This window comes from Anolis carolinensis, chromosome 2 (genome assembly GCF_035594765.1).
Source record: "Anolis carolinensis isolate JA03-04 chromosome 2, rAnoCar3.1.pri, whole genome shotgun sequence".
Classification (NCBI taxonomy): domain Eukaryota; kingdom Metazoa; phylum Chordata; class Lepidosauria; order Squamata; family Dactyloidae; genus Anolis; species Anolis carolinensis.
In genome coordinates this window covers 174,174,507-174,200,514 of record NC_085842.1, presented here as the reverse complement: position 1 = coordinate 174,200,514, position 26,008 = coordinate 174,174,507, and the positions used below count along the sequence as shown (strand labels likewise).

The window sequence follows — 26,008 nt, the reverse complement described above, 5'->3', positions numbered from 1 at the left end:
CCAGAGCGGTACCTATTGATCTACTCACATTTGCATGTTTTAAAAATTGCTAGGTTGGCAGAAGCTGGGGCTAACAGCAGGAGCTCACCCCACTCCCGAATTTGAACTGCTGACCTTTCGGTCAGAAAGTTCATCAGCTCAGCCATTTAAGCTGCTGCACCACTGTGGGTTCCTACACTGCCATATAATCCAGTTTGTTATCGACCGCGTTTGGGGGATCGGGCCCCTTTAGAAGGAAGCCGATCCGGTCCTGAGGGAACGGACCTTGGCGAAGCCAAAAGAAGAATATAAGCCGCAATACAACCTGAAGCCTGAAATGAAGAAGGTCCGCCACGTTGAAGGAAAATCCGCCAAGGAGTTTTATTGAGCAATTCAGCTGAAAAGGACGCTAATAGTGATCATTCAATCTACTAGCGTAACATATGTTTCAAATAAAGCCATATTTATACAATGTTTTGGTCTGACAGCCCTTTGAATCTCCCGCCCCGCTTCCCTGCCCATCTGATCGCGGATAGGCTGAGAGGTTGAACGAGGCGGGCTTTCGTTTCCCGCCTTGCCCTGCTGGCCCAATGGGGAGCCGTTTTTTTGTCCCCCCTCGGGCCAATCAGAGAGGAGGAGGCGGGAGCTATAGAAACAATGCGGTGACCGGACAGGAAACATCGGATTAATTCTGGCCCAGCCAATTTCTAAAGGAATTAATGACACCCATCAAGGATGTCCGGGGTCCTGTTACGTTCACAGATTTTAGATATGTCTTTGGGGTGTCAGACGGGAAGTGGTGATGGGTGGTGATGAGCCATCATTGACGGCCCCACAGGGTGCCTTCCTGCGGCGTCCTGGCCTGAGATGTGACAATGTTTGCCTTGGGGGCGAGTCACCTTTAGGAGTTTGGTGACTCGCCCTATATTGTCCATGCGATCGGAATGAGATGGGATTAAACTATGGCAGATTATCCTTTTGTTTTTGGGAAGGGAGGTTTGAGTCATGGGGCTAGAGTTCAGGTTGGGGTCATAATATTTCCCATTTGATTTCATGATCTGCCAATTATATGGGATAAAATGAAAATTAAAAATAAAGTTGGAATATAAACCCAGCTGGGAAAAACACATATTTTCCGGGGATCCCAAAGAGTATAAATACATATTAGCCGATAGGTAGATTTCAAGGAAATAAAGGAGAATCCATAAAGGTAGGTGACATTGCATAAAGGGGAATCATGAATGATATAAACAATAGAAAACATTTGATAAAAACGAAGTTTACAACATCTGGGGAACCCAATATAGAAGTGGAGTCCTAACAGTATGATTTCACAATTCATGAAGTTGTTATCTCTTGCCTCAGAGTGCAGGGATAATCCACAGTAACTCCAGTAAAAAGTCCCAATCACCTTCTACTATAAATATATGGAATATAGAACATAAAGTCTTGATTTTTGAACTATCTTTTACAAAGTCCTGGAGGGGAGGTCACCTCGATCACATTTTCCCCCCTTCGGGGCTTGGAAATGGCTATGAACATTTCCCAAAGCCCCGACATTTCACTGCATGCAGGGCCTCTGCCTTGGTAGATCAGATTGTGCCTTTTTGTTGGAGGGCAGGAGCTTGAAGAGGTGAAAGCTGAGGTTCAGTCAGTGGTGGGTGATCCCATGGTGTTGAAACAGATGTCCCTTGGTCTGGAGTCATGGGAAATGGAGCATGAAGGTGGAGGTGGTGAGGGCTGGGGATGATGGAGGCTGTGATGCAGTACTCCCATTTGGCTGCCTTTTCTTGGCTGCAGCTTGGGCCCCCCTTTGTAGTTGGCAGCTGGGGGCAACTGGGCACAGCTTCTGCGCCTCACAGCACGGCGCCTCCTGGTGACTGCAGGCAGGTCCAGCACTCCAACAGAGGAGACGGAAAGAAGAGAGTGCCTAGGGAAACTAAGGACAGATTATAAGCCCCCCTCCCTCCCGTGGTGGGGTTAGTCAGGGAAGTCACTCATACCTTGTGAGGGCTCCAGCAGTCCTGGGGTCCTTCTTTGGCACAGCTCTGGTGAGGGCGGAACATCCTTCCCTCATGGTGGTCACTGGTAGAATCCTGTTCATTTCTTCTGGGACATCTTCTGCCATGGCGGCCAATTCTGTCCCCTGGTGATGTCATGAGGGCCTCCTTGGCAGCGTCAAAGGCAGACCTGCACTCAGTAGCCCTTTGCCAGGGCAGATGGTGTTGCTTCCCCCGTGGGGGTCTCAGATCAGCCACAGGTGGGGCTGTCTCTTCTGGGTGACTGGGGGTCCGGGCTTACCCTCACAGGACCATCTCCAATGGCCTCTGGGTTCTAGCTGCTGCATGAAATCCACAGCGCACTCCGAGAGCCCCTACCCAGGTCTTAGAACTGTTCATGGTGGCAGGTATGGATTATGGGTCTTGCAGTCTGGTCTGATGTCCTCAGTCAGGTGGTTGGGTCCGGTCCTCTGGATCTCTTCAGCTGTGCCTGGAAGGTCCCCTGGACTCTGTACTGACCCCCCTCATAATTAAAGGCAGTTAGAGGGATTTTTTAAAACATTCACATGCATGCACTCAGGGAAAGGGAGGGAGAAGGACCCGAAAGGAAGAAAGGAGATTGTTGGGGAACTGTGGAGAGTGAAAGAGTGCCTTCACTATAAAAGTAAACCAGGATTTTGACTGAATGTTTATAAGGAGAAATGGGGATGCTGGGAAGGAAGGGGGGGGAGCTTTGAAAAAGGAGAATGTTGAAGTGCATTTCGGCCTAGGAAAACATGAAGTGGAAGAGAGAGAGAGAGAGAGAAAAAAAACTCACATATAGAAAAATACATCAATTCTTCCATCCCCCCCCTTTTCTCTCTAAGATAAGGGAGGCTTGAGGAGAGAGAGACAAGAAAAAGTTAAAACCACAGAAGCAGCAGGTTTTCTCTGGGGGGGGGGTCTCACAAAATATTAGGGCTTGAACCTTTGAAAATAGGGAGGTGAGATGGCACAGAAGAAAAGGGAGAGAGAGAGAGCATAGCACTAAGCTAGTCCATTCCAGCCCTCCTTCCCAGAAAACTATATATCACTGGTGGCTTTTAAGGCAAAGGGATGAGTAGAGAAGAGTTTACAGCCCACACATTACATAAACACACAAAATTTAATCAACACTTTTCTGGGAGTCCCCTTCCCCCACCCAAATCCTTTGCCATGCTTCCCAGATGGGAAAGAAAGAAAAAGGGGAAATTAAGAAACAGAAGCGGCTAAAGGAATGGCCCCCCTTCCCCCTTTTGTAAGGACCAAAGGAAATATAAGACAACACTGAGGTAAAATCTTAGGGATAGTGTCTAGAAAATGGGAACAAAGGGAAATAAGGGATTTTAAAAGGTGAGAAGAGAGGAAGGAGAGGAGAAATGGATTTGAGATTTGAGGGAGAGAGAGAGATTTTCACTCAGGCCGGGGAAGAGAGAGAGAGAAAAGAAAAAAAAGGGTACAATTTGAGGGTAGGCAAGGCAGAATATCAAGTTGGAGAAGATTTGATTTGAAAGAAGGAAGCAATCCTTGGAGAACTATAGATCTTGGTGGCAGGCTTCAGGACTGAATCTTCTCCCCCCTTTGCCCCTCCAAAAACAGGAAGAGGAAAAAAGTGTCCTCTTTGCACAATCTCCCCGCGGCCCCTCCTTCTCCTGTCTCTCCAAGAGAGGAATGAGCGCAGAGAGAGAGAGAGAGAGAGAAAGAGCCTGGTGGGGGCAAGAGAAGGAGGGGGATGGTGGGGCGATTCTTCCCATCTGAGGAAAACTCAGAATGTGGCAGGAGTTGAGTGGCAGGGGCAGATACAATTTGGGGGGGGGGGGCATCAGGCTTCAAAGGAACGGCTGGGATGGGGGCTGAGAGAGTGTGAACAGTGTTTTGGATCAGGTGTGTTTCGGGGTGAGAGGGGAGGGGGCTGGGAGCCCTCCTTCACGTTAGACAGGGCTGAACTCTCTGGAGGGGAATTTCTTGGGGGGGGGGATCCCTGAAGTAAGGGTTCCCTTGGAAGGCCAATTTGGGAGTCCTGGATCAGTGTAGGACTCAGGGTGAGGAGAAAAGGTGGGGATGGGGATTGGAGGAGGGGGCTGATGGGGTGGGGAGAAGGCAAGCAAATGTGTCCAGAAAATCCTCTGGAGGAGGGGGTAAGGGGAAAAGGGTCTAGGGGGGAATCTTTGGGGGGCTGTTTTTGGAGCCCAAATCTCTGCATGGGAAGACGTGGGCCCCCCTCCCCCCCTCCGATTCTCTCCCTGGCTTAGGGCCATGAACATTGCAGCATAAGCAAGTTGGGACCACTTGCCCTCCCCCTGGCGAGTCACCTTAGGTCAACACTCCGAATTCGGCGACTCGAGCAAAAGGGGGGGGCAAGCTGTTCCCCCTTCAAGGGCCACAAGGGGCCACTTATGTGCTCTGAGTTAGCCCAACCTGGCCTGCACCATGTTTTTTGATGCAAAGCCCACCCCAATTGGCCAGGATCTTTCCCAATGGAGAATCCCTGGGGATGTCTGCTGGGGTGGGACACCCTAGACGTGCTTGAACAAACACCCATTCTTGGCTCATCCCCTGCCCAGTACCTGACAGTTAACGGAGTAACGACTCACCCAACCGGCCAGGTCAGCTCGTCCTACCGAGAGTTCCCTTCACCAAGACTGGATGGCTGGCGTCCGTGGAATCCGCAGGTGCCCCGGGAACACAACTGTTCCCCTACCCCGCGATTCTTGAACCTGTAATCTTACAAGCCAGACTGTTCTCACACGTCCCCCGGGTGCCAGATCTTCCCGTGTTTCACCAGGAATTTGTTACCGAGCCCTGATCCGAAGTGCAATACCTCCAGGACTCCGCCCACCTGGGTCTCAACAACGGGGCCGGTTCCCTTTTATTTTTACAGGGCGTCCCCTGTTTCACGTTGGCGCCTTTCCTTCGAGGAGCTAAAAATCTGCTTCCTCCTATCTGGCTCCTTTGTTCAGTACCCTGAATCAGATCTAGAGAGAGAAAGGGACTGCCAGAGAAATTTGGATGTGAAATGAGGTCAAATTGTTGGTCGGAGGGCCCTCCTTGCAGCCGTTTCTCTCCCCAACCTGTCCCAGAATATCTGGACCAAGGTCGCCGCTTGGAATTTTAGCCTAAAAAAATTGGTTTTTGGAACTTCCAAGCAAGTCCCTTCGTGGTAAAGCCAAATTATGTTATCGACCGCGTTTGGGGGATCGGGCCCCTTTAGAAGGAAGCCGATCCGGTCCTGAGGGAACGGACCTTGGCGAAGCCAAAAGAAGAATATAAGCCGCAATACAACCTGAAGCCTGAAATGAAGAAGGTCCGCCACGTTGAAGGAAAATCCGCCAAGGAGTTTTATTGAGCAATTCAGCTGAAAAGGACGCTAATAGTGATCATTCAATCTACTAGCGTAACATATGTTTCAAATAAAGCCATATTTATACAATGTTTTGGTCTGACAGCCCTTTGAATCTCCCGCCCCGCTTCCCTGCCCATCTGATCGCGGATAGGCTGAGAGGTTGAACGAGGCGGGCTTTCGTTTCCCGCCTTGCCCTGCTGGCCCAATGGGGAGCCGTTTTTTTGTCCCCCCTCGGGCCAATCAGAGAGGAGGAGGCGGGAGCTATAGAAACAATGCGGTGACCGGACAGGAAACATCGGATTAATTCTGGCCCAGCCAATTTCTAAAGGAATTAATGACACCCATCAAGGATGTCCGGGGTCCTGTTACGTTCACAGATTTTAGATATGTCTTTGGGGTGTCAGACGGGAAGTGGTGATGGGTGGTGATGAGCCATCATTGACGGCCCCACAGGGTGCCTTCCTGCGGCGTCCTGGCCTGAGATGTGACAATGTTTGCCTTGGGGGCGAGTCACCTTTAGGAGTTTGGTGACTCGCCCTATATTGTCCATGCGATCGGAATGAGATGGGATTAAACTATGGCAGATTATCCTTTTGTTTTTGGGAAGGGAGGTTTGAGTCATGGGGCTAGAGTTCAGGTTGGGGTCATAATATTTCCCATTTGATTTCATGATCTGCCAATTATATGGGATAAAATGAAAATTAAAAATAAAGTTGGAATATAAACCCAGCTGGGAAAAACACATATTTTCCGGGGATCCCAAAGAGTATAAATACATATTAGCCGATAGGTAGATTTCAAGGAAATAAAGGAGAATCCATAAAGGTAGGTGACATTGCATAAAGGGGAATCATGAATGATATAAACAATAGAAAACATTTGATAAAAACGAAGTTTACAACATCTGGGGAACCCAATATAGAAGTGGAGTCCTAACAGTATGATTTCACAATTCATGAAGTTGTTATCTCTTGCCTCAGAGTGCAGGGATAATCCACAGTAACTCCAGTAAAAAGTCCCAATCACCTTCTACTATAAATATATGGAATATAGAACATAAAGTCTTGATTTTTGAACTATCTTTTACAAAGTCCTGGAGGGGAGGTCACCTCGATCACAAGTTCAAATCAGATAATCTGGATATTATAGGTTTGTGTAGATGGGGACTCTATCTCAGTCTTTCCTAAATCTTACTTTGACTTCCTTTGCTCTAGACTGACTACTACCGTGTTTCCCCGAAAATAAGACAGTGTCTTATATTAATTTTTGCTCCCAAAGATGCTCTAGGTCTTATTTTCAGGGGATGTCTTATTTTTCCATGAAGAAGAACTCACATTTATTGTTGAACAAAAAAATGAACATTTATTATATACTGTACAGTAGTTGTCATCACAAACCAGCATAACCAGACAAACTGTGAATCCTATCAAGAATTTCTTGTTACTGCCATTATTTCCATGTACATTTACCGATCCTGCATGCTCTGGTGTTCTGTTCATTGGGCATGCTTCCAAACAAAATGTTTGCTAGGTCTTACTTTCGGGGAGGCCTTATATTTAGCAATTCAGCAAAACCTCTACTAGGTCTTATTTTCCAGGGATGTCTTATTTTAGGGGAAACAGGGTATGAAGATCAGTTGCATGTTAAAGAGCCTTGTGGGAAGCTATAGTGTTCCCTCTCTGGATTGTTAATACTGAATTTTCCCATTTCTGAGGTTAGATTTGTATGTATTTATTCTTCTTCATAGAGCTTGGCCTTTTGAATGCCGTTCTTGAATGCTTATGCCATAATAAATTTGATAGCCGTTAAGATGCCGCAAGACATGTTTTCTTTTGCAAGAAACTAACACAACGACACATCTGGAAATGATTTCACCTAGAGGCCAGTCTTTTTGCAAAAGGAAAAAAAATGGAAAGAAAGGAAACTTTCAGTGGGGGCAGGGGACGCTCCGGGTGGGTTCTGGGAGCCGCCCAATTTCCCTCCTTTCAGACATAAGGCGTCTTGATTGAGGTATGCTAATGGGGCTCAGTGGTTAGAATGTAAGACGTAAATCTCTCCCTGCCTCCCTCCACACGTTTGCTTAAAAAGAAACCCACCCATTTTGCAACCCAGATGAAAGACCTTCTCTCAGCACTGGGAAATCCCACCCCTTAGCCCTTCCTTCAAAAGATCACTTCAGTGCAAACTGCTCTCAAAGTTCAGCTCTGTAAAGATGCTGAAGTTCTTTCTTAATCCAATTTTTTAAAAATTGAGTAAGTCAAGCAGCCAGGTTTCAATGTAATGCAGTGGGCCTGTCGTATTCACAAAATTTCTTTCCGGGACCCAGCACAGATATGAAAAAATGTGGATGATCACACCTATATGATTAAATGACTCAAGCTTCACTGTGTCTGTATTCAAGTCACTGCTGATTACTACGTCATATGAGGTGTGACAATCTGTGGTCCTTGGAAATTGTGGACCCAAATCTCATGGATTTGGAGGACCCACTGTAAGCCCAATTCAAAAGTCAAGGTCCGGGGAGGAGAAGGTTCATTGGGACACAAGAATAATATAATAACAGTAAATCTTTATCTCTCGTTTATTTCCGTAAATGAGACCCAAAGCAGCTCACAACATTATATAAAAGACAATGGAAAATAATATATATGTGTAAAACAGTAGCTTATAAAAACAAATTTACAGAAATAAATAAATTGTAAAGTCCTGACGTTATGTCCAGTCATGTCTGACTCTAGGGGTTGGTGCTCATCTCCATTTCTAAGCCGAAGAGCCAGCATTGTCCATAGACACCTCCAAGGTCATGTGGCCAGCATGACTGCATGGAGCACCATTACCTTCCTGCCAGAGCGGTACCTATTGATCTACCCACATTGGCATGTTTTCGAACTGCTAGGTTGGCAGAAGCTGGAGCTAAGAGAGGCCGCTCGTGCCGCTCCCTGGATTTGAACCTGGGACCTTTCGATCTTCAAGTTCAGCAGCTCAGTGCTTTAACACACTGTGCCACCGGGGCTCCTAAGAAATAAATAAACATATTTAAAAACATTAGTCTAATACTGTTATTGCAAGCGACTCAACAAGATAGATGGGGATCTTAGCGCGACCCAATAAAAGTTAGCTTTCCTGTCATTACAGCTAAGTGTCTTCAGCAAAAGCTTTTGCGAACAGTAAGGTCTTTAGCTTTTTTTAAAAAAGATGTCAGAGGCTGCTTTAAACTCCTTGGGGAAGGAGTTCCAACGAGCTGGAGCGGCCACCGAGAAGACCCTCTCTCTCGTTACAATGAGAGGAGGGCCTCGCTAGAAGATCTTAACATGTGGACAGGTTGGTATGAGGAGATGCGGTCAGATAGGTAAGTAGGACCTGAACTATTTAGGGCTTTAAAGGTCAAAACCTTTAATCGGGCCCAGAAAGAAATTGGCAGCCAGTGCAGGTGCTTTAGCAGGGGCGTAGTATGCTTCCTGGGTCCAGCACCTGTTAATAACCTCCAAACTAATTGAAATTTCCGGACACTCTTTAAGGGCAGCTCCATGTAGAGCACATTACAGTAGTCTAAAAGGGAAGGGACCCAAGGCATGGCTGACCTGGCATTTAACAGCAGCAGTTTCATTCTCAAGATGTGCTTGGGTTCCTTTTGGTTCTCAGGGGACATGAAAGTGCTTCCTTTCTGTAGAGACTCTCCTGCCTATCTAAAAGAACCCACAAACAAACTTCAGGCCCACTAAGAAAATTCAACACAAGCTATATTCAGGATAAAAGGGATCCTCTAACCATTGCAGGAGTCTACTATATATCATGCAGCTGTGGGCAAGTCTACATAGTGACCACCAAACATAGCGCCCAGACACGAATCAAAGAGCACAAAAGGCACTGCAGACTAATTCAGCCAGAGAAGTCAGCTATAGCAGAGCACTTGATGAACCAACCTGGACACAAAATATTATTTGAGAATACAGAAATGCTGGATCAGTCTGGCAACCATTATGTTAGGCTACACAGAGAAACCATTGAAATCCACAAGCACTTGGACAATTTCAACAGAAAGGAGGAAACCATGGAAATGAACAAAATTAAAAAATTCCAGAATCAAGACAGTAAATAATGAACACCACTCAGAAAAAGGAAAACTCCAGACAACAAGCAATCAAGGCCAGTTAACACCTCCCAAACAGAGGATGCCTCCAGGCAACAAAGGCCAGGCTTCGTCCATGCAGATACCCTCACTGATTGACTTTGCAAACTTCATGGCTACTCAAAGGCTAATTCAAGTTTGCTAATTGCAACATTCACACTTTCTTTAAACAGACAAGGGCTCTTTCTCCCACCCTAGACATTCCACAGGTATGTATACACTCCACTTGCCTCACTGCCAACAGAACCTCTGAAGATGCCAGCCACAAGTGCAGGCAAAACTAGGAGATAATGCTGCTGGAACATGGCCATACAGCCCAAAAATACTCACAGCAACCCAGTGATTCCAGCCATGAAAGCCTTTGACAATACATTTTCAAGGTGCTTCATTAGCAAATTACTCACCAAAGAGTCAAATCTGGTCAGAGGCCTGCTGCTTTCCCTGTCTGTATAATGGCCCCGAACATTTTCAGAGTGTGTAGGTATGTGTTTTTTCAGTTATTTTATTAAGATTTTCTAACCACATTAAACATTAAACAGTAACCATTTAAAACAAGGGCTCATGAACTATGATCATGCTAGAGTGGACAACAGAACTGGGAAAACTTTGATCTTCCAGATGTGTGAGCCTTCCACTGCCAGAATTCATAGACCAGTGGTTCCCAACCTTTAGTCCTCTAGGTGTTCTGGTCTCCAGATCCCACCACTCCTCACAGCTCATAAGATGGCTGGGATTTCTGGGAGTTTAAGTCCAAAACACCTCGAGGACCAAAGGCTGGGAACTGCTGCCATAGACAGTACAAATAATAATAAAGGTTTACAGCAGTGGGAGTCCAAAACGCCGAGAGAGCCAAGAAAAATTGTCTAAAAGGAGTATTTCCTTGCTCATCCCTGTAGGCTTCTAACTAGTCTTTTTTCTGGCATGCTTCTTTCCACTGAGAGCTCTATCTTCTCTCACTTCAGCTCTTGCAATTTCACTTCCGCCAGCTTTCTAATTCCCAGGACCACACCACCAGCTTTTCATGTTCATTCTTGCTTGCAAGCCCCTGGATACTCTATATCCGCAAGCCATGAACTCCTAACTTGCCCCACTGGGTGCTCTGCAGCTGGGTTTTTGGAGGAGCTGTGATTCCTTATAACTGCAGATTAAGCAAAGCTCTCGTCACCTACTTGCAGTTAGCCTCCAGATGTGCTATTTGGGAGGTTTCCAAGCCACTCGTTCTTGCTCTAGATCCCCCTTTCAGTATTACTTAAACATCTTCCATTTGTGTTGTTGAAGGCTTTCAATCTTCCATTTGCAGTGGAGATGCTCTGGTTTCGACTTGGAGTGCCATCATTTGTTCCATTCAACTCAACGAAGCAGTTTGCAGTTTCTCTCCAAATGTCCCACTTCTGACGCTGTTATTCTGGGCGCACCCACTCAAGTTAGTGAGACATTCCAAAGATTACTCTCAATTTCCTTGGATTACAGAGCATTAAACCCGTAATACATCTTTAATTAAAACACATACAGAGGAAGATGGGAGAAAATAGATTCCTTCAGCAGGTTGTACCACTGTTAATTCTGCATCCCACTCAGAAAGAGAGCAGCTATGAGTCCAGGGAGCCTTTAGTCCAATTGCAGGCACAAAAACTTCTCCAGCCTTTATTTGCTTGTCTCTGACTTCAAGTTGGCTCTTTATCCTTAGTTATGGGGGTGTTACTTTCTCTGGGATCTGCAAAATATCCGCTTCCAAAAGCCCAATGAAGAATCATAACTGCTGGTATTAGTAAAGGTAAAGGTTTCCCCTGACGTTAAGTTCAGTCGTGTCCGACTCTGGGGGTTGGTGCTCATCTCCATTTTTAAGCCGAAGAGCCGACGTTGTCCGTAGACACATCCAAGGTCATGTGGCTGGCATGACTGCATGGAGCGCCGTTACCTTCCCTCCGGAGCAGTACTTATTGATCTATTCACATTTGCATGTTTTTGAACTGCTAGGTTGGCAGAAGCTGGGGCTAACAGCAGGTGCTCATTCGGAGAATGCTTTCTGTCTTTTCTTCCCATTGATGAAAAATCAGCCAGTCATCCTATATTGCTAGTCAGCTGCTTGCCTCATCATAGGATTTGTGTGTTAGTGTGATATAAACAGAATTTCGCCTTCAGAAATAAATAACATAGAAAAAGAAATATTGAGGTTCTGTTGTGTTCTGTTTCAAGAATAAACCCTTGAAAAACCTCCAAGGCCAATTTCCCAATGAGGCGCTAGGTCATAGTGGTTCTCATCCTGTGGGTCCCCAAGTGTTTTGGCCTACAACTCCCAGAAATCCCAGCCAGTTTACCAGCTGTTAGGATTTCTGGCGGTTGAAGGCTAAAAACATCTGGGGACCCCAGGTTAAGAACTACTGCAAACTGCAGGAGATCGAGATACACAGACTTTATTTAACAAATAAATGAGATCTGCCGATAGCAGCTATGAAAGGGAAGCACCACCCCGAGGCGAAGCTCGCTTTCTTATTTGTTTTGCAAGTAGAATTCACACCTTTTACATCACCTTCAGACATCCTTTACATCACCTTCAAACATCCTTTTCCCTGTGCTTCTGTCCTTCCACCTTCTCTTATGGTACTTTGATTAGCTGTTTATCAAAATAGTTCAAGTAAGCAATTTCCCCACATTTTCCCCATAAAACTCACAGCAACCCAGAAACATTCCTGTTGAAAAGATACTTTGTCCTTCTTGTCTCTCTGTCCTGATTTCTGGTATCTCTGTTGGTTTGCATCAATTGCAGAATCTCAGTTTTGAGTACCTCAATGTATATTTTTAATTCATAATGTATTTTAATAGTTTTAACTGTTTTATGTGCTGTTTTATATTGGTTTGTATGGACATCTAATTGTTGCCACTGTTATAAGCCGCCCTGAGTCCCTTCGGGTGAGAAGGGCGGGATATAAATGTGAGAAATAAATAATAAATAAATTTATTTCTAGAAAAGCTTGCCTTGGAACAAACCATGGGAGATTGGTGAAACAGATTAGTCTGGCACTGCTTTTTCTCCATTAAAAGCTGTTACAACAAGAGGACTTGATTTATAATGGTGAATTTGCCTTTTCCCCCCCTCACTCCAAAACTGCACCCTGGTAAATGTTCTTCTACAGAGATTTTAACTCTCTTTTTCATTTAACCTCCACAGAAGGTGAGGGATCTACCAGTTTTAGGGTGATCCCCATCTCCCCCATCTCCCACTGACATCATTCAAATAAGAAGCAGATTCTCATTTAAACAAATTAATTTCTTTATAACTTCATTGTGGTCAAAAGAAAACTGGTTTTTGGCTCTGGATACAGTCTGCAGCAGAACTGGATAACGCATGATTCCCCAACACCTTTGACCAATCAATGCCAATGTTTGGGTTTGCCAGGTTAGAAGTAACCAAGACCCTGAGATTTCACAGCCAAGCATCAGAGCCAATGGCAATTCCTCTTAGAGGTTACAAGGGGAAGGCTCTGGTGATGTCAATAAGCATGTTATGTTAAGCATCAAGAGTGTGACTATTATGTGAGGAATCGTAAAATACCAAAACCAGAACCCAAAGGGGGAGGGGGTATGACTATTATGCGATAGCAGCTATTATGCAATGGAACATCGTATGTCCTGAGAATCCTATTAGCATCCTTTACTATTAGTTTAATGGAGTTGCCAGAATGGGACTGGAGAGGATACCTTCAACATTTGTGTGGAAGATGGTTTTATGACCTGCTGAAATTCCCTCTTGTGCACAACCAATAAAGATGCAGAAGCCCCCTCCAGTTTTCAGTCTGGCAACCTTGACTGGCTATGCTACCTAGGACTGATGTGAGTTGAAGTCCAATAGCCTATGGAGGGCCATACATTGACCACCTCTGGTCTCCAGAGCTGAAGAGAAGTCCACCTTTAGGTTTGCTTTGCATCTGTTTATCATAGAGAGGTTTCTATGTGGCTGACGTGGTAGAAATGCTCCCGAGTTTCTGCTTTTCATCCTACTCAGTTAATTCTTAGGAACTGCAAGGACAGGGGTGGGATACTGTGGCTCGGTAAAAGGTAAAGGTTTTCCCCTGACATTAAGTCCAGTCATGTCTGACTCTAGGGGTTGGTGCTCATCTCCATTTTTAAGCTGAAGAGCCGACGTTGTCCATAGACACCTCCAAGGTCATGTGGCCAGCATGACTGCATGGAGCACCATTACCTTCCCGCTGGAGCGGTACCTATTGATCTACTCACATTGGCATTTTTTCAAACTGCTAGGTTGGCAGGAGCTGGAGCTAACAGCGGCCGCTCACGCCGCTCCCGGGGTTTGAACCTGGGACCTTTCAGTCTCCAGCTCAGTGCTTTAACACACTTTGCCACCGGGGCTCCTATTAAATGGATTACTTACCCTGGGGGCTTTTGACTTAAGCCTTTAAACAACATAACTTTTGACTGCATAAGCATTTGCAACATGGAGGTGGGTATGCTGTTGCAGAAGGGTTAACACAGTTATGTGGGCCACCAGAGAGTTAAACTGTCTGTTCTTATGTGAGATTTGCAGACTAGGTGGGGAAGTGAAGGGGGGGTCACATTTTCAGCTTCACCGTTTCAGATTGATGACTCTTGGGCCCCCCGCTATGATTGCAGGACCCCCCATGTTGACAAAGGTTCCTAGGAGTTTGAGGTGGTTACTTATTTCTTTTCCCAGACATGTTAATGGCAAAGGGGGGGAAAGGGAAGGGGAAACAGGAATAAAGCAGAGGCCGTGCTTAGCTGCCAATTAAGAGCCTCTCTCCGTGATTTTACTCAGCCAGCCTTGAGAAAGTGAGCAAGAGAACTTCTTGGAAAAGGCTGGGATCTGTTTATATATGGTGATCTGATGCAAGCTACATGACAAAACGGAACGTGACTTTTAAGAGATAGTTGCAAGAGATACAAAAGAGAGAAGAGCCACTTTGGATCCTATCCCAGGAAGAAAGTAGAGTAGAAAGCCAGTTTTTAAAAATGAAATAAAATACATTTGACCCAACCACCTTTAAGTTACTATTAAGCGGTAAAAAGTTCAATGGACAAGACTGCTTAGTGTGTGTGTGTGTGTGATATTTACTTCAATCTGCAAGTCTACAAGCAGGGTGTGACCCCATTTGCACAGAATGACATTCTGGCTTTTCAGAGGTAAGAGCATCACTCCTACTGCAAGCAGTAGTGGATAAATGTCAGTGATGTATATAATTTGGGGAGGGGAGACAAAATGTAGCCTTCCAGATGTTGTTGGGCTGCAACTTGCAGTATTCCTCAGCATCAGTTTTTGGAAGTGACAGTGAGGCAGTGCGGAAATACTGCTGCATCTGCCACCTTTGTCCTGATTTTCTTCTTTTTCTCCTTTTCTATCACGGACATTAAAGTGGGGACAGGTTAGGTAGCTTTTCAGTACCTAGCCTGCCATAGATATGGGCAAAACATCAGGAGAGAATGCTTACGGAACATGGCCATACAGTTCAGAAAACTCACAGCAACCCAGGATATCTTCTGCCTATTATCAGATCCTCAGAGAGTAGATGAGAGAGAGAGAAAGAAGAAGAGAGCAGGCAAGAATATTGCAGATTCCTATCAGTTCTATCAATCGGCCCCTAAATGACCATCTAATGTTTCTCTGTACATACGATTGTCCTCTTTTCCCACTGCCTTCTAACTTGCAAAGCATTGTTGTCTTTTCTAATGGGTTCTTTTGGCAGTAGAACTTTTTTCCAGCACAACATTTAAAATGAATTGATTCTCTTCCTGACAACTTTCTTAACTGTTCAGTTCTCACCACCTTACACAGACAATTGAATACGTTGGCATGGACAATCTTGACTTTGGTATTGAATAAAATATCTTTACACCTGAGGATCTTACTTAGTTCCTTTATAGCAGTGGTTCCCAACCTTTTTTTGACTAGGGCCCACTTGACCAGGGCCCACTTTGACCAGGGACCATCTCCAACATTAGTACAAGTGTTATGAATCAGTTTTTGGTCAACTTTAGATTCGGTTTGGTTATTTGGGGTGCTGATTCAGAAAATTGCATTGGACAGGCCACATCAGGTCTGATTTCTCTCTCTCGCACTCCTCCAACAGTGGCACGCAGTTGTAATTTTCCCCATAGGTCTCATGGCCCATGGGTTGGGAACTACTGCTTTATAGCTACCATTCCAAATTCTAGTCTTCTTAATTCTTGAATACAATCTCCATTTTGATGAATGACTGATATAAAAGTTTCTGTTTAGAAATATATAGAAAGACTTTATTTTGATGTCTTCATGATCCATTTCAGACTTACGTAAGCAGCCTTTAGACATTATTTTTGTTTTCCAAATATTCAGCTGGAACCCTGCTTTTACACATCCTTCCCTGATGTTATTCAATAAAATTCCTAGTTCTTGGCATGTTGTCCATCTAAATTAAACAAATAAGGTGCTAAAGTACATCCATGTCACATCCCTTTGCCAATTGGAAATAATATGTTCCTCCATATTATGTCCTCACAATGAGCTCTTGTCCTGAGTATAGGTCACACATCAGGACAATCAAATGCTGTGACATATGTATTTCTTCTAGACTGATTCACAGTCTTTCACGGTCTATAGAGGCTTTGCTATCTATACACATAATAAAAGTGAAAATCTGTATGTGTGTATGAATGAGAACATGGACTTTACATGACCTGTACGAAGACTTGAGGATTCTGGATGAATGGATTTTAATCTTGGACATTCTTAAAATTTTATATAATGTGATTTTATTTTGTAATGGTATCTGTTTTATATGAACTGTTGTTTTGTAGATTGTTTTATATGTATTGTTGTTTTTACATTGTTTTTAGGCATTGAATTTTTGCCTATTTACTGTAAGACTCTTTGAGTCTCCTCGGAGAGAAAGGCGAGGTAAAAGTGGTGTAAATAAAATAAATAAAATAATATGTGGCAGAGGTGTCTATTTACACAGACAGCCTCTGGCCTCCACAAACTGCTTTAAGTGTTGAGCCACCAAGGCCCTCCCTCCAAGGACATTGCAGGTTACAGCCATACACATCCCAGTGTTCCTTTCTTTCTCCATTGGTGTGAAATTTGCATGACCCCACCCACTGCCTCTCCCTTAACCCTTTCCTATTCCTTTCTATTGCACACAGCAACTGAACATACTAGAGACCCAGCATGGCCAACTTTGAATACTGCTGGACTTTGGGAGTGATTGATCTTGAAATCTGGGAGTGTAGTTCACCCTCATCCAGAGAGAACTGAACCAAGCTCACGTTGGATCTGGACCAAACTTGGCACACAGATCCAACATGGCCAACGGTGCATAAAGGCAGGGTTTGGGGGTGATTGTCCTTGGCATATGGGAGTTGTAGTTCACTCTGCATCCAGAGACCATTCTGAACCCCACCAATGATAAATCTGGACCAAACTTAGCACACAGACCCAACACAGCCAACTTTGCACACTGGTGGGGTTTGGGAGTGATTGACATTGGCATCAGGGAATTATAGTTCACCTGTATTCAGAGAACACTGAACCCAGCCGACGATGGATATGGACCAAACTTGGCACACAGACCCAACATGGCCAACTGTGAATACTGGCAGAGTTTGGAGAAGATTGACCCACGATTTTTGGGAATTGTATGTCACCCACATCCTTATACATTTTCTAATGGGAGCATTCATAAAAAACAAAAGCAAAGACTGTTTTTCCCTAAGAAATAGCATAACATAGGACCAAACTGATATTAACTAACATCCCCCCCCCCCCCCCCAAAAAAAGGCCTGGGCATCGCAAGGTACCCAAGCTAGTACTCTGTAAAGCACAGTCTGATTTTCTTCTGAAATTCTTAAGTGCACTCCATTACCAAATTATGTTTTCATTCTGGCATATTTTGCTTCATATACGGTTAAACACTTTGAGCATCACTTTATTTGCATGAGAAATTAATGCAGTGGTCTAAAAGTTACTGTAGGTTCTGGTGTCCCCTTTTCTGGTGATTGAAATTATTTCCAAGATATGGACTATTGCAGCCCATCCCCTGAGTTGCGACTTATTCTTACAGCTGGATGGACAGTCTGCCATAGACTTGTTTCTGCTCCATCATCTAACAACTTTCTTCCTCTCCTCCAGGCATGAGGCTCATTAACTCAACAGGGATGTAGTTACAGCATCCAGGGCACCGGATGTGGCTGTTGAGGCCAGTCTTTGCTTAATGGGGAATAAACCAGAAAAAGAAACTAATTATGTTCAGCAGCCCATAAGTAGAAGGGAGAGGGGGTAGGGGGGGACCTGGTTCAACTCTCTATACTTGATTAAGCTTTGGGGCCTGCTATATTTTTTTAAAACAAGCTTCCTCCCTTCCTCCAAACATTATTCCTTGCAATGAGAGGGGAGAATGTGTAGCCCTCTGAATGTTGTTGGACTGTAACTCTGATCATCCTTAGCCAGCATCGTCAATAGTGAGAGATGTTGGGAATCAAAGTGCAACCTTTGGAGGGACATCCAGTATGTTCTCCAAATTCCAAAAGGAAATGGTCGGATAAACAGAGGAAGGGCGCATACTTTGGTTTCAAATTGTTCCCAACTTTTAAAGCAAATTTCTCACAGCAGTTTCTTAGCATCACTTGACAAAACCGTCTGAGGCAGAGAGAGTGTGGTGTACCCAAGGAACACCTGGTGTGTTGGAAATAGCAACCTTCTTCAAGCCTCCACTAGTAATTTGTTTGTATATGATTCCGTTTGCTTACTGTTATGTGTGCTTTGGTATGCAGCTTTCCCTTTATGTTTCTTGAGGTTGTGGGAGGGGCTGCAGACCACATGATCAGATCTGGGATTACTCTGAGCTCAGACTCCATGTTAGAACACAGAAATGCTTGAGCTATGAGATGCTTCAGACTCCATGAGAGCAAGAACACAGAGAGATGCCATAGGCCTTTGGGCTGTTAAGAGCAAACTCAGGTTGCTCTTGATTATAAGAAAGATGCCCTTTGTTATCTGCACAGAGAAACTACTTCAAAACCTATCTGTACCTGGATTAACAAGTTATGTACTTGTATGCTGAATACATGAAGGTTGTGAGTAAACCTTTTAACGAAATCTACTTTACTTTTGTCTCTTGAGAGCATGATGTAGAAACAAGATGTTTTATGGAAGAGTAGGTGTTTTTGGGCACTGAAAAGAAACACTTCTGAAGAACTGCTGTTTTGTGCATTGGCATAATCTCTGTTCCTAACAGACCAGAGACAACTAGCTTATCAGTCTAACATTTGAAAAGTTAAATTGCCATGGATATATACCACTGAAGAAAAGATTTTACGCAAACCAGTTTATGACTCTTCTCTGGAAGATCATACTTCTACAAAAGGTTATGATTTTCCAGTTTGCAGTAGCCTTTATTTCGGTCAACAAACCATTGGCTAGAGTCAAGTGAGAGTACAATGATGGGATACAGTATTTGAGTAATTTATGACATTGTATTTGGCTTATCACAACCCTGTGATCCCAGCCATGAAAGCCTTCGACAACACACTTGGCTTATGGTTAATAACAAGTATCTCTATTCTCTATTGGTTAGTTGACTATCTTTATAATCTAAAACAAACACTAATTACTGATTAGTAAAACATCTCCTAGGTACTCTTTGTTACATTCTCAACACTTACAGATTATTCATGAAGCACTTTTGGCTTTTTGCCGCTGAAAAGAGAAATTTGGCCATGATTTTCAAATGGTTGAGAATTCCATTTTTCTGCAAAAGGTTATGGAAATTCTGGTTTTCCAAAAGGTTACAATCTCTACAAAGGTCTCAGCCAGAGAGTTGTAGAGCCTTGTAAAACTACAGTTCCATGGATAGACCAATGGCAGTTGGGGAAAAGTGGAATGAAAGCATTATTCATTGTACAGTGTGAAATGGATCTACTGTATTTTATTTTGTACAGTTTGGTGACAAGCCAGAAGGTGGCAGACTCTGACTTGCAACAAATACTGGAGGTCTCTGATTGTTCCTAAGCTACTTTGCGTCAGTGTTAACAGCAAATTGACATTAACTGACGCACTTAACATGGTGTTTTTCCACTTCTAAATATTTAAGAGCAAGGTTTGTAATGAAAGGGTTCTAATTATTTCTATTTACAAAAGTTACAAAAATGTCTCAGAAAGTGGTTTGTTATTCTGCTCCGTCAAGCTCTTTCCAACCCTACCTGAACCTTTCACAAGGATTTCTTGATATGAATAATTCAGAGACGATTTGCCATGCCTTCATGCGAGGCTGAGAAAGTGTGGTTTGCCCAAGGTCCTTCAGTGGGCAAGCATTTGAACTCCTTAGATCAATACTTAACCCACTACAGCACATTAGCTCAAAAGTTAGTACGTAATGGAACAAAACTGGAGCATCCCAAAAAGCTAGTTACTAAATGTGCCCTTGGCACCTACTGAGTTTTGGTTCCAGGAACCACTTATGGATATTACAATCCATGGATGTTCCTGTCCAATTATATATAGTGAGAGAGGGAAATTGTGTCTCTTACATAGAATGGCAAAATCAAGGTTTTCACCCCATGGGTGGATGAACCCAGGGATACAGAGGGGTATCTATTTATGTGTGTATGCACATTTTTGTCCTTTGTAGGCTGTAAGGTAGATATATAAAAAAGAGGTAGGGATTTCTCGGGTGTTTAGGAGCTATTTAAAAGATATTTCAGCAGGTAGTGCTTGCCAGAAAAATCAAACCTACTGTAATTCTCTATTTAACTGTTGATGACCCAGGATCCGCTGATCTTCTTCATTCAGCCTCCTTGCATGACAGCAAAAATAGGATGTGGCCAGTGACAGACAGTTGTTTCTGGACCAACGCTGCTCAAGTCATGTGGAAGATGTGGGAAGGCATACTAAGATATCCAGAGGTCAGAGGAAAGTTAACAAGTCTATGAAAATGTATGTATATTTATGCACATTGCGGTTTTGGACTCTGGTGCAGTATTTCAATCTACCACTTGCTTTATAAAAAGTTGCAGCATACTTGATGGTGCCTAGGGGCAAAAGTTTAAACAAACATGATATGAATATGTGTAATAGACCTCCTGGATGAAACCTAATCAGTAAACAAATAAACAACCCCTGCCCCGGTTATAATTTCCTTTATCTGGGGAAGGTTCGTTTTTCATTTATTTCCATGGGATCATATACGAGTGAAACACAATTTTCTGTCCTGTCTCCAAAGTGGTTTGCAAAGCAGACTAAAGATGCTTGTAAAGTGCAGTTACCTTCCCGCCGGAGCGGTACCTATTGATCTACTCACATTTGTATATTTTCAAAATGCTAGGTTGGCAGAATCTGGGGCTAACAGTTGGAGCTCACCCTGCTCCCCGGATTTGAACCTTTCAGACAGCAAGTTCAGCAGCTCAGTGTTCAGCAAGTTAATCCGCTGCACCACCGGGGGCTCCCCTATATGAGTCTACAGTGCCATATAATCCATTTCAAATCAGATAATCTGTGTATATGGGGCCTGAGTGCAAACTACTTTTACAGTTTGAATTCAAACCACAACACTTCTCTCCAAATCCATCTGCTTGGTTAGTTAAGCCCTATCTTGTTAGGGAGAGCTGGTTAGGAAGTATGTTTACCTTTGTGAAGAGAAAGTTGAGAAGGGACATCAAAGCCATGTCTAAATATTTAAAAGGATGTCACATAGAGGAGGGGGCAAACTTGTTTTTTTTTTCTGCTCTGGAGACTAGACATGGAGCAATGGATTCAAATGGCAGGAAAAGAGATTCCACCTAAATATTAGGAAAAACTTCCTGACAGTAAGAGCTGTTCTGCAGAGGAATGTGTTGCTCAGACTCTCCTTCTCTGGTGCTTTTTAAGCAGAGGCTGGATGGACATCTGTCGAGAATGCTTTGATTGTATGTTCCTGCATGACAGAATGGGGATGGAGTAAATGGCCCTTGGGGTCTCTTATATGATTCCTACCCATGACTGGTTGCATGATGGGCCATACTGGGGCAGACAGAACCACTGTAAACTCAATTCTCTGACACACCACTTCCTGCAACAGCTGCTAACTTCACAAACGCACTCTTCTTCCTCTCCCATTCCCCACTCCCCCTCAAGAGATGTCATGCTTTCAGCAGGAAATGCGGAGTGGTGCCTATTCCCTGATTCTTACAAGAGGGTAGGGGAAAGGGGCTGGGAAAAATCTCTGGGAGGAAGGAAGGGAGGGAAGAGAAAGGGTGGGTGTGTTTCTGCTCAGACTTCTGAGAGCTCAGGCTTAAGAGGCACCCAGGTTCCCTGGTTGCAGGAGGCTTGCAGCTCTTGCCTGTTAAGAAGGCTTATATATAAGAAAATGAGTCTTGAGGTGGAGGCCAGCTCAGAATTTGCCTCTCTCACAAGGCACTGAGATGCCAGGTCCAGGGTACAAGGCACCCACAAGTCGAAATCATGCAGGTAAGTGAAGAAAAGAGTTTGCAACTTTTTTCTGTATCTTTGTCTTTGACACAGAACAACTGTTTAGGATGGCATTGGTAGGAAAAAATTTATCCCGCGCTTTGTTTTTTTTAAGGCTCTGGACTTTGCTGGTTTGATTTCCAGGTATTTAAAGGTTAGATAGGTTTCAGGCAGAATTTTCAGCAGTAAAGGCTTCTGGGAGCTGGAGTTCAAAAAGTAATGTATTCAAAGCTTGGCATAAGAGATGCAGAATAGTTGTACAGATTGGAGCTTGAATGAGATGCTGGCTCTTTGGGGGTTTGGTCGAGAACTGGAAGTTTTCTGCTACCCTCTTAGAGGTACAGTAGAGTCTCATTTATCCAACATAAACGGGCCAGCAGAATGTTGGATAAGCGAATATGTTGGATAATAAGGAGGCATTAAGGTAAAGCCTATTAAACATCAAATTAGGTTATGATTTTACAAATGAAGCACCAAAACATCATGTTAGACAACAAATTTGGCAGAAAAAGTAGTTCAATACGCAGTAATGCTATATAGTAATTACTGTATTTATGAATTTAGCACCAAAATATCACAATATATTGAAAACATTGACTACAAAAATGCATTGGATCATCCAGAATGTTGGATAAGCGAGTGTTGGATAAGTGAGACTCTACTGTAGCATGTTTAACTGGACAATTTTTTTTTAATGCTCTGGCTGCCTGATATGGTTCTGTAAGACATTGGCTGCTCATAATGCATTTCATATACAGAGATTGTAACAACTTGTGGCATTCTTAATGTTGGAATGATGGATGGAAAAATTGAAATTGCAGTCCCACAACACTTGGAGGCCTATGTGTTGCCCATACTTAAGTAAGTGCAGCTCGCTTGATCTGACAGTGAATTCATTTGACTCAGAATATGCCTTTAAACTCTGTCCAGAGAGCTTCCTTTGGGAACATCAAAGTCCCCTCTTGTATCCAGCATCTAATATTGAGATGTGCTGTATATTGCCTTTGAAAATGAAGGCTCAAGTGTGCTTACTATCGCTAGTAACCCTTGGCAGACCTGTCTTCCACATCAAGTTTTCTGCTGCTTTGGAGACTAAGATGCGGAACAATGGCTTCAAATTACAAGAAAGGAGATTCCACCTGAACATTAGGAAGAACTTCCTAACAGTGAGAGCTGTTCAGCTGTTCGCTGTCTTGAAGCTTTTAAACAGAGGCTGGATGGCCATCTGTCAGAGGTGCTTTGCATGCGATTTTCTTGCTTCTTAGCAGGTGGTTGGACTGGATGGCCCACGAGGTCTCTTCCAACTCTATGATTCTATGATTTTAAATTAATTCAGTCCCCCTTTGAAAAATTATCTGTGACAACTCTTTGAAGGGAAGGACAACTAGACAAACTACTGATAGTTTGTTCTGCTGGCTAAATCTGCTTAGAGATGCCGTCTGAAAGGCAACTTTTTGAAAGCACATGGTTAGTAGGGCACTGCTTGAAATGCAGCAGGCTCCTCCTGCCATTCTCCATAGCCATGCATCTCCAAAAAGAGCCCAAATATGCAGGCTGCTTTGTTGATCCATATCATCAAACCTGTTCTAGCCGTTCTTATCAGCGCCAGACCTCTGTAATGCTAAATAGCCCTTAACTGACCATTTAGCTCCAAACCACCTCAGCATATTCTTCATTAAATCAGGGGTAGTTCAATGACTTCATTGTCGCTGGGAAAATTCATCCTGTTTTAACTCTCTGCCCAGCTATTATTAAATCTAAAAAAGTGTGACTTGACCAAGGTCACCCAGTAGGTTTCCATGGCCAGACAGGAATTCGAATTCTGCTCTGAAGGGTGACAGTCCAATGGTCAAACCACTATACCAGTGGTTTCCAACCTTTTTTTTGACCAGGGACCACTTTGACCAGGGACCACTCTCCAACATTAGTACCAAAAGGGTTACAAATCAGTTTTTGATCAACTTTAGATTCAGTTTTGTTATTTGGGGTGCTGCTTCAGAAAATTACATTGGATAAACCACATCACTCCTCATTTCTGATTAAAAAAACATATGCCATCCAGTAGTCGCCATCTGCTCACCCACAGAAAACTATATTTAATAATCTAGAGCTGATGTGGTTTATCCAATGCAATTTTCTGAAGCAGCGCCTCAAATCACCCCAGGAACAGGCCTAAAAATAAAGACACCAAGGCGCTCCCGCTTGGAACAGCTCAGCTCAGGGGGAGGGAGGAGGAGAAGCAGCTGTCAGGAGGCTTGCTTTTATGCCTTTTGGGAGTAGTCAGACTCTCCTCTCTCGACATCCCAGTTTCCTCGTCACTATAAGAGAGTTTCGCGAGACTAGTCACTCACATTGCAATGATGTAGTAACAGTGAGGCTGTGGACCCTATTTTAGTCCTTGGGGACCACTAGTGGTCCATGGACCACTGGTTGGGAATCACTGCAATATACCATCTAGCTTTCAGTAACAGTAGTTACTGAATCAGAGTTCAATCGTGCAGATAGATCTGCAGAACTGAGTTGTCCAAGGTTTGCTTCATTAGCCTCTTTGCTGAATCCTAAACCACGGAAGGGGGTTCATGGCCCGGGGCTGATTGACCTTTTCACTTTATCACAAGGGTAAACAAGGAATTGCCCTGAACCTCCTGGCAGTGTTTTAACATCGAGAAAGCTTCACTTTTCAAAAATTTGATGCACAATATGTGGGAATCATTTTTTTTTCTTTTTCAAAAATATATTGACAGCCCATGTGGCCTCCAGAAAGCTGGTCTCTATATTTATCCCTGCCTTACTGTTAGCTCAGCTGTCTGTTTTGCTCCCTTGCCTTCTGACCTGGAGAAGATGAGCAAGAATCAGCAGAGCAGCATGTGGGAGGAAGGTGAGCAGCAGCAGCTAAAGAGCAGTGGTCAGCAAAGGCAGACAAATAAGAGTATGAAGGTCACTGGGAGCCTCTAACCTACAGTGATGCAAAGATTGGTGAAATTAATGTCGTCATTCCTGGCTATGAAGGTGGGTAGCCAATATGCTGGCTGGTTGTGGTGATTCAAGTTACAGTCTAAAAAAGGAATGTTGCCAAGCTTTGAGTGACTTCCTCCTGCAGCCAGTATTTCCAACTCCCTTTATGATTTCTGGTGTTGAACAAAAAGTATAAAGGCATTCAACTCTCCTTCAGGTTTACCACAAAATCTTTGCAGTGGATTCTAGGCAGCCAGACAATGGGCTTCCAATATGTTTTTTATGGGGATGCCATAGAAGAGAAGACAGTCACACTTCCTATGATACATCTTAGTATTTTCAGGTATAGACCTATTGTGAAGGAAGAAGTGTCGGGTAGCTAAAACTTTCAATTCAGCCTTGTATCTAAGGCCCCTTTTACACTGCCATATAAAATCCAGATTTTCTGCTTTGAACTGGATTATATGGCAGTGTAGACTCATATGATCCAGTTCAAAGCCGATAACGTGGATTGTCTGCTTTGTTAATCTGGATTATATGGCAGTGTAGAAGGGGCCTAAGCATCAGCCAGGTCATCTAAGGTGGCAGGAATGCTGTGCATATAACTAAACAAACTCAGGGAGGAAGTCCTTTCTCCCCTCCTCTGCACCTCTCATTGAGATGCAGTTTTGTTTTTCTTCTCCCAGCCTTTGGCAAGCTAGCATGCATATGTGTCTTTTTAAATGTATTGGGTGTTTGTATCACAGGCTAACTACTTCTATGGACTTGTTTACAAAGCTGTTCTAATTGTTTTCAGCACTACAGATAAGAAGTGTGTAATCCCTCAATTCCATGTCTCAGAAAAACAAGAGTCACATGGCAATGAATTTACAGCCTCTAGACTGATTGCCAGTTGAGCATAGCCATGGGCAGTAGGATGGCAATGGAAGGCACATGGGCCAGGACACTGTCAATCTGTTGAAACTGTCCATATGTTTGTGGATTTCTCTGTGTAGCCTGACATGGTGGTTGTTAGAGTGATCCAGCATTTCTGTGTTCTCAAATAATATACTGTGTCCAGGTTGGTTCATCAAGTGCTCTGCTATGTTAGACTACACAGATAAGCCATTGAAATGTGGGTAAAATGTCAGGAGAGA

General features: G+C 43.8%; 1 protein-coding gene across 4 annotated transcripts in view; it reads left to right on the top strand.

Annotated features, from left to right (window-relative positions):
- tns2 (tensin 2) overlaps nt 1-26,008 on the top strand; it is a 209,745-nt gene that overhangs the window by 24,797 nt on the left and 158,940 nt on the right. The window contains exon 1 of one of the 4 annotated variants that reach the window (XM_062971127.1): nt 21,674-21,917. The exons of the other annotated variants lie outside the window; for them this stretch is intronic. Coding sequence (XP_062827197.1) covers nt 21,912-21,917 — 6 coding nt within the window. The 5' untranslated portion in view covers nt 21,674-21,911. Of the gene's footprint in view, nt 1-21,673; nt 21,918-26,008 lie in introns of those variants that run through there. 4 annotated transcript variants of the gene reach the window in all.